The sequence below is a fragment of the Vicia villosa genome, linkage group LG7 (assembly GCF_029867415.1).
Source record: "Vicia villosa cultivar HV-30 ecotype Madison, WI linkage group LG7, Vvil1.0, whole genome shotgun sequence".
In the NCBI taxonomy this organism is placed as follows: Eukaryota; Viridiplantae; Streptophyta; class Magnoliopsida; order Fabales; family Fabaceae; genus Vicia; species Vicia villosa.
In genome coordinates this window covers 78,127,854-78,138,143 of record NC_081186.1, presented here as the reverse complement: position 1 = coordinate 78,138,143, position 10,290 = coordinate 78,127,854, and the positions used below count along the sequence as shown (strand labels likewise).

The following is a 10,290-nucleotide window of genomic DNA, read 5'->3' as shown; positions in this document are numbered from 1 at the left end:
CTTTATTATTTTCGCAAGCAAAATGTTGCGGTGAGCAAGAGTCACCACCGACTTTTATTTTGTCCAAAATCTTGGAAGGGCAAAAAGAACAAAAAAAGATCTTTTAAGAAAAACGGGCTCGGGGGGTAAATTATGAAAAAGGGAAGGTGTTAGCATCTTTTTCATCCGTAGTTATCTACGGGCTCTTAATTTTCCTAGCTCATGTTTGTTTGTTTGTTTAAAAAGGTTTAAGGACTTTAGCTTAAAAGCGTAGCCTTAGTCTTTGAAAAGAGAGATGCGAAAAGCTTTTTTAATTGAGCAAGCAAATTATGAACACTACCCTATGTTTGGTCTTTTTATATGCTTTTTACTCTCCTAAGAAAGATAGGTCTATCCTTACCATTCAGGGTAGGTAGTCCCATTGATTGGATGTGCTTATATAGGTGAAGAGATTTAGGCCAGACTTGGGCTTGGACCTTTGTGTTTTGAGTCACTTGAAAGTTTGGAAAAATATGATACCATTCTTTCTATTTTTGGTTCCCATTTGATTCAATCCTTCCCAATCAATCTCATAAGACTTATAGATCAATATTTGCTCAATATTTGATTGGAAAATTAACCAACATCATATCTTTCATAATTACCATGATTTCTTTTATTAAACTTTGAATTATAATGAATATAATTCAAAAATAAAATAAATAATAATGATAAGAATGAAGGAATGGCGTGGTGGGCTTCTGAAAATACCATGGGCATGTTTTAAATCAAGAAATTTTGGCCCATTAGTCAAAATTTTGGATTTTTGTCAATTAGGGTTTCACACAATTTTAAACTTTTGCCCAACTTGCACCAGTCATAACTCCATCAATATTTATCATATGGAGATGATCTAGGACTTTTTGGAAAGCCCAAGATGTCCTCTACAAGCCATTTTGGAACATATTTTGCATTTGGAGATTTTACTTTGAAGATATGGTTCCTGACAAAAAACAGCTTTTTGCGAGCTTCTAGAAGGACCTGTAATGTTTTGGCTCATATCTCCCAAATGAAGCATTTTTTGCCTTGGATTTAGCGAGGAAAAGTTGTATAGAATTCAATTTCCTTCAAGATGAGCTTTGGTTGGGAAATTTATGATGTTCCATGTGCAAGTTATGGCTGGTCAAAGTTCAGTTGACTTTTAGGTCAAAAACCCTAATTTAGAAACTTTAAGTTTTGTTGATTTCTGAACTTTCCTTGATGAATCATGATCAACCCTTGATCAAATGATGAATATTACTTCAAAATAAGGATGTTGACCAAAAATCAGGAATTTTGGCTGTATTTTGACCACAGTTGACTTTTAGGTCAAATCAGTCGACTGTTGATTATTTAAGCAGTTGACTGAGCAATCTTGTGAATCAGAGCTTGAAACTTGGCGTGAGGATTCTTTGAGGAATATGAGAAACCCTGAGGCCCACTTGAGGTGTCAGAACCTGATTTTACTTGGAGAGAGACAAAACCCTAATTCAGTTGTACTTGTTTATGGGAAGATATGCATGTGTAACTTTGAGTAATTGGAGATCTTTGAGTGTAAGGAGACTGTTTGTTTTAAAATATGATGGACAAATTTTGAGGTATGACACAACACTTAAAAGAGACCAATTTATGGTAGAAAAAAGGCTTGCGATTGAGTATTAGTTCTTTGGAAAGGTTTAATGTATGAAATAGTTGATATGATAAAGAGAATAGTAAAGGAAATCAGTAAAATTATTATATCACAATGGGGAGTGGGATAGATTTTTACCAAATGGGGATGAATAAAATAAAATGGAAAAAATTGCATAAAATGAAAATATTAATCACACAATATTACAAATCCGAATCAAATAAAATATATAAAAATGATTAACTAAATTAAATAAAATTATTTAATAAAATCAATCAAAAGAAATGATTAATTAAATTAAATAAAAACATTTAAAATGATTAATCTAAAAATATTTTTGTATTATGTTCTAATATCATGAAATAAGAAAAGAAACAAACAAAATATTAAAGAAAATATAAAATAATTAAAAAATAATAATAATTGGCTTAAAAAAGTAAAAAGATAGGGGGCGAGTAGGAAATCTGCTGGCCCAGAATACAGTGGTCCAATAGAATTTGCATCAGCCCTATAGGGGGTGGAGTTCGCGTTGCAAAAGGGGTGTTGTGCTGAGTTGGGGTGCAGCTAGCAATGAAATCTGGACTGGGCTTTGTAGGGGTGCAGGTAGCATAGAAGGGAATTTCTCATTGCACTCATATTGGGTGGAAAACACCCATGAAAACCCCAAAATACCCTTCGAATATGTATTTCCGAAGGCACCCTTTTCTCATTTTCAAATATTTTGGATATGCATATCTGAAAACACCCATATTTGAACTACAAATAAATATTTCAGATATGCATGTCCGAAAATGCCATAAAGCAGTTTCAGATATGCATATCTGAAATATTCTCTGATTCTTCATTTTTAAAAACAACAACATTACATTGTTAGAATCGGAGCACTGTAGCAACTAAAATTAATACCTTCTATTATCCGACAAATATTTAATGAAAATAAAAATGACGTAGATTATAGTAAAAAAACGATATCATAATATATATAAATAGTTGTTCGGATAAGTGCAAACCGTCAAAATATTACAATACCGTAAAAAAGTCACAAACAATACAAAAATAGGCCAATACTACTGAGTATGCCTAATGCGAACTTCCTGTGACCTCCTCCGCCTCCTTTACGCCGCCGCACTAGACGCCTCACTGACCATCCTCTGTACTATGGAAACTGCCTTAGAACCGCCCTGCTTAATGATCCCTCTCTCCAATGCCTCATGCCCAATCGAGTGTATTTGTTGGCATATCGACAGGAGATCGGTGGCATGGTCATCCTCATCCTACTGGTTCTCTAAGAGCTCCTCGTGTGCTGGCCTAGATGGACATCCCAGAGCATCGGGTGTCATGATATGATGCGTCACCTGATAAAATCATGTCACATACCCATCTACACAGTGCCAGCTCTGGGTGGCCCGCATACGCCGATACTACTATGGTACTAGATGATGCGCCCAATCCCAAAATATAGCAGTGAGATCTTGGTGGGTAACGGTGTCGGGAGCAGCCTTAAATAGAGACCATGGTGCTATGACCACATGCTAACCATCTAGAATATAATACAATGCGGTCGAATGGGACAACATCATCGTAATCACTGAAGGGCGTCCACTGGATGTCATCGTAAGCAGTACGATCAAGGTATACACGATATGGCCCCACTTTCTGATTCCCCCTTTTGAGGACATATCGTGCAGCCCTGGGGATGACGTCAGTATAAAAGGGATCAAGATCGTAGCCGTGGATGCGGTGGAAGTATGAGATGATCAAACTCTGAAACACAAATACGATAAAATTTTAAAAAGAAATATGATATAATAAAATGTGATATAATTAAAAAGAAATGTAATATGAGGAGTGTGCAAGAATCAGTCTGTTGTCTGGTCCTCTAGTTGGAGGCTTCATCCAGCTTCTGGTATAGGTATACGAGAATGCCGACTCCTTAGTTCCACTCGTGAACTGTAGTCAAATTAATAAAGAATCAGAGATAAGTCATGTCCACGTAGGTTGCACTTTTGTCCACAAAGAGGGTAGTGCCTACCAAGAACATGAACCAACACCATAGAGCGCAACCATGGTGATACTCAACAAAAAGCCCATCACCGTCCTTCTCACACTCCGCTGCCGCCACCAAGTGGTTCTCTTAAAGCTCTTTTAGGCTGGAGAACCAGATATGCGCCCCATTAGTTGCTCTGCACTTCAAGTACCTCCTCCTCCTCCTCGGCAACCTCCTCATCTTCCTCCTTCTCCCAACTAACCTCACGAGAGGAAGACGCTCGAGACAGCCGACTCCTCGGTGTAGATGATGGTCCTTTAAGCGGCTCATCCATTTGGACTTGGACTTGGACTCGACCCCGTCTCCGTCCTGTAGTCATTCCTTGATGCGTGGCTCTCTCGCGCCAAGTCGATGTTGTTTATGTGTGCCTCCTCTGTCTAAGTCGTGCGGTTGGTACTTGGTTATCTGTCATTTTTCTGAAAAATGCCACTCGTAAGAGTATGAAGAAAACAAAATTGAAACTTAAAAAAAAAACAACTCAGATCAAATTTCAGAAGTGCATATCTGAAACTGGTCAGAGGTGATTTCGAAAATGCACTTCCGAAATTTCATGCGAACAACCATTTTTGACTGAGTTCCATTTCTTGCCCTAACTCAACAAAAATCTCATTTTTTGCATGTAAAACATATAATTAAACTACAACATCATTCAACCTACACTAATATCCTAATTTCTAACAAGAAAAACAATATTTTGAATCTATAGTTGGAGATTGTTGAAACTTACAATTTATTAAAGCTTTTAGTGTAAAGATAATTGAGCTTTAAGACTTGAATGAAAGTTGAGTTGAAGTTGTAGGCTATGAAATGCGTCAAATGGAACACTTGAAAATAAGTTTGAAGTTGATTTTTGTGTATTCTGAAGATTGAAGGGGGCGACTGTTTGCATTTGTTGATAAACTCCAAAATATTTCGGAGATGTATCTCCGAAATTATTTTTAAAAAAAATGGTGTTTTCAGAGATTAAGGTATCTTCGAATATGTATCTCCGAAAACACCCCTTATAATTAAAAATAAGTGTCTTCGTATATGTATTTTCGAAATATAGGAATGTTTTGGGATTTTCACTACGAATCTGCGAGTATGTATATGGGTGCAATGAAAAATTCCCGCATAGAATCCGGACTAGGTTGAAAAAAACACTTAAGCCCAATAAAAAAAAAATCTGAAAAGACTAGAACGTAAACGATGTAGTCCACCCCTTTTACTCACTCTCTGGCGATCTCTTCTCCATTTTCTGATATGTTTTTCATCATTTTTGTCAATATTTTTTATGATTTCTGGAAATAACAACAACAAAACCGATTCTAACACTCTCAACCTTTCTCTCACATTCAATACTTCTCCTCCATCCGCTCTTATCTAATCTCTCTTGCTCAACAAAAATTAAAACAAGGCAAAGTTCATACAACAACAACAAAATGATCAAATGAATAAAAAGAAGAGTTACGGTGGAGCTCTGGAAACATAAATCAATCTTGAAATACCGAGCGATCTCACGAACAAGACGGTTCCTGGCATGAAACGACGTGGCTTATTCACTCCTCCGACGGCATGAGCAGACTTGCGAGTGGCTTTGGTTGCGCTGGTTGCTGATGAAACTCTGTGCGATGAAGATTCCGGATCTGTTGTGATTCTCCAGGTTGATGGATGAATCGTTGTTGTTGATGAACGTGCAGATCAATGAGTTGAAGGAAGAATGTTGTGAGCGGATCGGTTGAAGAAGATATGGATCTGCAGAAAGGTTTGTTCAATCTGTGTGAAAGGTTTGTGAGCAACGTGGACCATTGATTAATTCAGTTGAATGGTAGAGATCTTGGATTGTGTAATTTTTGTTAATGAGTTGTTGAAATGTAATGAAAGTGAAATGAATTTGAATTGTGAATTTTGGAATTTTTGGTTTCGGTGTAATTTGTAAATTTGAGAAATCTGGAATTTTGGTGAAACTGATACATTCAAACGTAAACTTCATGCATGTGGACCCATTTTTCATCTCATGGCTTATGAAAGAATGTGGCTTAGATGGCTCACAAAAACTTGATAAAATATGGCTCTATCTCTTGGCTCCATGATCTTGGCTTGGATAAAAAATAGTGAGATAGGCATTTGACTTGAATTGGGCTCCTTTACTAATCTTGCACTATACCTAAAAAAAACAATAATAAAATACAAGAAAAAGAAAGAATAACAAAAAAAGATAAATTTTTTTATTTATTAATTTTAATAAAAAACTCAACTTAAAAATGAGGCACAATACCTAGAAGGATAGAACCTCACCTTTCAAAGAAAGACCTGATTTTGTTCAACTTAAAGATGATGATGAATTCTTGAAGTTTTGTTCAACTTAGCCTCGATTCTTCTTCAAGGTGTTCAAAGCCACACATGCAAAAATTTGACCGCCCCTTTCTTCTACTACCATACCCTAGCTCCCCCCTCTCTTCCTTTTCTCTTGATGTTTCTTAACTTTCGGGTTTTGATGTGAGAAGAATGAATGAGAAAGATAGGTTTCTTTTCAATTTTGGTTTATATATACAATGGTGGAAGTTACCATTTTCCCATCGTCATATGGTTTTATTTACTAATAGTGCCACTACTAGCTTAGGTTGAGGAAATTTAGATTAGTTTAATATGAAACTTCTTCTTACTATTCTCACTAATTAACCATACTAAAGTGGACAAGGGATGTCACATCGTTCCCCCTTAAATTGAAATTTGTCCTTAAAATTTTTTCCGAGCAAAAGTGTTTTTACACTTCTCGCATCTTTATTCTATCTAGTCGCGACCTCGCTCGACTGTAACACTTCCACTAGATTCTAAAGTGTTCTCTATTTATTTGGACAACTCTCCCAACACACATGAGCTTTAAAACTTTCTTCAAAATTTATCAAATCATTCATGGTCTAAGAATTCCTCTGTTACCATCTTTCACATGATATTATTTCAACACTTGAATGACAACCACTACGATTCAATCGACAACTTGGTTCCGTCCTTAACCCTCCTATAAAACCTACATCTTTCGATGTGCCACTGTGATCTACTCAGTCACCAATTACTTCAGAATCTACATCTATTATATCTTACACTGGGACTGCAAGGCATCCATTAACCAAACACACTTTGTCTTGGTTAGACCACCATTGCTCTAACACTTCGTTGTGTTACAAATAACAATTTTCGCTTATCTGCATAATCGATATTATATCCTTTACCAAATCTTCTAACATTGCAATATGGCTTATAATTCGGTCCCAGAAAATTTTACCATTATTAAATTCATGGGTTAAATATACGACACCCCCTTGCCATTAGAGCGAGATTCAGTTTTGCCCCCTTGAAGTTATTTTTTTACAAAGACACCCTTATAAAAGTTTTAATCAACTTTTACCACACCCTTTTACTCCAGATGCTGACTGGGCTTTGACCTATTGGCTTAGGTGGCAATAAAATAACCATTTAATTAATTAAAAAAAAAGAAACATGATAAAATATGCCAAAGTCCAGTATCATTTATTCCACAACATCTTGTATGCTGCCACACCTCACAAATATCACAAGAAACCATTCTCTCACCATCATCATCCTGTGCTCCACACTCACACCTCACTTGCCAGTTATAAACCCTCCTTGATATTTATTCTGTTACTAGAAGATTGCAAATAGTATATCTCAGCATTTGTCACGAGGTGTTGTATTTGTACTCCATTAACCACTAAGGTTAATCAAGTAATGTGCATGATAATGATATTCAGGATATATGTAAATTGTATTATGCATGATATATGTAAATCTCATTATAGCATAGTTCCAAAACAGCCAAAAATATGATACAAGTTATGAAGTTTAGCCAGGCCCCAGATCATGTTATGTATTATTATTCATCCTCAAAGGATATAGTTACACTGTTTTGATATTCATTCATGAATTTGTATCTGTGTTGAACTGAGGAAAGTTGGGGGAAAAAAAAGAGAAAACTTATCAAGAGCTTGAACCAGTTTTGCCTGAGTTGAATCTTTTTAAATGGTTGATTTTATCATTAACAGAGCACTAAAATTTCACTTCATCACATGCATACAAAGATTTTATTTCAGCATAATTAACCAACCCATCAATATTAAGGAAAATAATCATGTGCGCTGGTTGCTTTGACAGATTCTTGGAAGATGATGTCAAATCTGAGGAAGCTACTCCTAGTATGCCAAAGATTGTTTTAGTTCAGGCAGGAGGGGGTGTCATTGCTGGTGCAACTGCATCGTGCATTACAACTCCTCTGGATACAATCAAGACACGGCTACAGGTATTCATTGCCTTGTTGACAATGTTTCTTTCTCTTACGATTAGTGATGACAATGTAACCATTGAATCCAAGTGTCATGTTATCTGTTTTGCGCCTTTTTCTTCATTCTGAAAAATGATTTATTTGATACCTATTTTCTTTGTAGCCTTAGATATCATGAATGCAAAGACAGTAAAACATGTATTGCCTTAGATAATTATTTTAGCGCATCAATCGATTCCTGATTTTTCTGACTAAATGGTTTGCGCCGCAGGTGGTAGGACACGGAAAGAAAATCTCTATTAAACAAGTTGTTAAGGAATTGATCAGTGAGGATGGTTGGAACTTCAATGCGAAGAAAGAAGGTTAGGTTAACCGTGTGGTTGTGGTTGCGGTGTTGTTGGTTTGCGAAGCGAGGAGATGGAAGTGGGTGGAGGAACTGAGAGGGAGAGAGATAGTGGTTTAATGGTTTTGCATTGAAGAGATCATGCAGTGGTTGCTGATGCTTCCACATGGATGCATGATGATGGATGCATGATGAAGCAGTTTGGAAAGTAAAAGAGGCGCAGTGTTGTTGTGGTTCCCATTTGCGCTTCTTTCTGTTCTTTTCCTTTCTCAGCTGAATTGGAAAAGGAATGAATGAATAGTAGTGAAACTGACACTTTTAGTCCTTTTTATTAGGAGTAATTAATCTATTTTAGTTGAAATGGTGTGGTAAATCTATTTTACAATTATTATTATTCTACAATTATTATTATTTTGCCACGTCATCAATTAAGTCAAGCCCAGTCAGTAAAGTGGGTAAAAGGGTGTGGTAAATCCAAGATTTATGTTTTATAAGGGGCTTTTAGTAAAAAAAAAACTTCAGGGGCCAAAAACAAAACACGCTATAATGGCAGGGGGGCTTAATATATTTAACCCTAAATTCATTTGTTGCTTGCTCAACCAAACGCATACATATGACATGTCACTTTTTTAGCATGACCTTAATATAACATTGCTTACTTCATGACAGAAGGGTTCACATTCAACTTTCCTAAGAGAGCATTATCTTGATTCTTCACGAAAACCCATGGAAATCGCCACTTGACCTCGCACGATGACCCACCAAGAATACACCTATCTTTGCATGGTTCACCAACCAAAGAACTAAGATAACACACGTCGAAATAGAAGGACATAACGTTTGCACGCAAGCTTCACAAGATGATTCATACCAATCTTATTACGATTTCAATTGCTGGTGGCAATTGGACATTGTTAAGAGTTGCAATCTTTGTGGCTATGCGTAAACCTTAACTCAAGCGCTTACACACAACACTCACTATAACTCTAGTGAGCGAGCAAAAAAATTTCAACAGTATAACTCCTACATCACTCGCGCGACAATGACCACTCAGGGCCCCCCTAAAAGAGTGGACTCGAAATCCAGACCATCCCACGACCATCCCACAAGAGCTAAGCTATATGGAGTCCCCAACACATGAGTGATACAAGAGGGTAACGATTTACTCTAAAAAGAGCATTATAATTTATTCTAAAAATAGTATTTAAATAAAAAAATTACAATGTTTATGGTGATGTGTCGTTTCTATATTATTTTATTTTTTATAGAATAATGTAATTTTTTAAAAAAAAAAAACTATAAATTTGAATAATGCTATATAATAAAAAGGAAAAAGAAAACTCGTCTAAAAAAATGTTTCTATATCAAAATATTTTACTCATTTAATGTCACGATACTACACGTATCACTTAAAATAATATCTTATATAATTTTTGCAACCCCATCGGACCGCAATTGCGGTGTGATTTTGAAATCTCGTCTCCGGATGTATTAGAAACTTCATCGGACAATTTTAATCATGTTTTTTCAAATATTTTTATCAAAAATCAATATATTAGAATTCTAAAACTCAATTTACTTTTAATATAATGAAAAAATTTAACATTAAGTGTTTTTCAATATAATATTTCAAACACTCCCTTTTAAAAATTCATGCCGCAACGGCCGCAATACGCATCGCAACAAGCGCAAAGACCGCAATTGCAACATCCGCAAACGCAACCGCATCCGCAGCCGCAACCGCAGTTTAAAACCATGGTTTAACTCAGTATCACTAGTGCAAAATAAACAATATAATTTTAAAATTTACACCCGATATAATAAAAACGGGTGTAAATAAGAAACACGGTGGCACTTTTGTAAATAAAGTGTTAGTTTATGATTGATCGTGTGGAAATATACACCCTATTTTTTAAAAATGGGTGTAAATTAAAAATATTATTATATTTAAATATCTATTACTCCCGTTAAATTAAAAATCGGGCGTAAATTTA

General features: G+C 35.8%; 1 protein-coding gene across 1 annotated transcript; it reads left to right on the top strand.

Moving 5' to 3' along the window:
* The first annotated feature begins 7,559 nt into the window (after nt 1-7,559).
* On the top strand, nt 7,560-8,467 carry LOC131617538 (mitochondrial glycine transporter-like). Its single transcript, XM_058888812.1, has 2 exons — nt 7,560-7,971; nt 8,225-8,467. Exons 1-2 carry the CDS (start codon nt 7,804-7,806, stop codon nt 8,318-8,320), a joined length of 264 nt encoding a protein of 87 aa, XP_058744795.1. The 5' UTR covers nt 7,560-7,803; the 3' UTR covers nt 8,321-8,467.
* The last annotated feature ends 1,823 nt before the right edge of the window (nt 8,468-10,290 follow it).

Coding starts and splice junctions, on each gene's coding strand:
- LOC131617538 (XM_058888812.1), top strand. CDS start 7,804: ATGTGCGCTGGTTGCTTTGACAGATTCTTGGAAGATGATGTCAAATCT. Junction 7,972..8,224: donor CAATCAAGACACGGCTACAG/GTATTCATTGCC, acceptor TTTGCGCCGCAG/GTGGTAGGACACGGAAAGAA.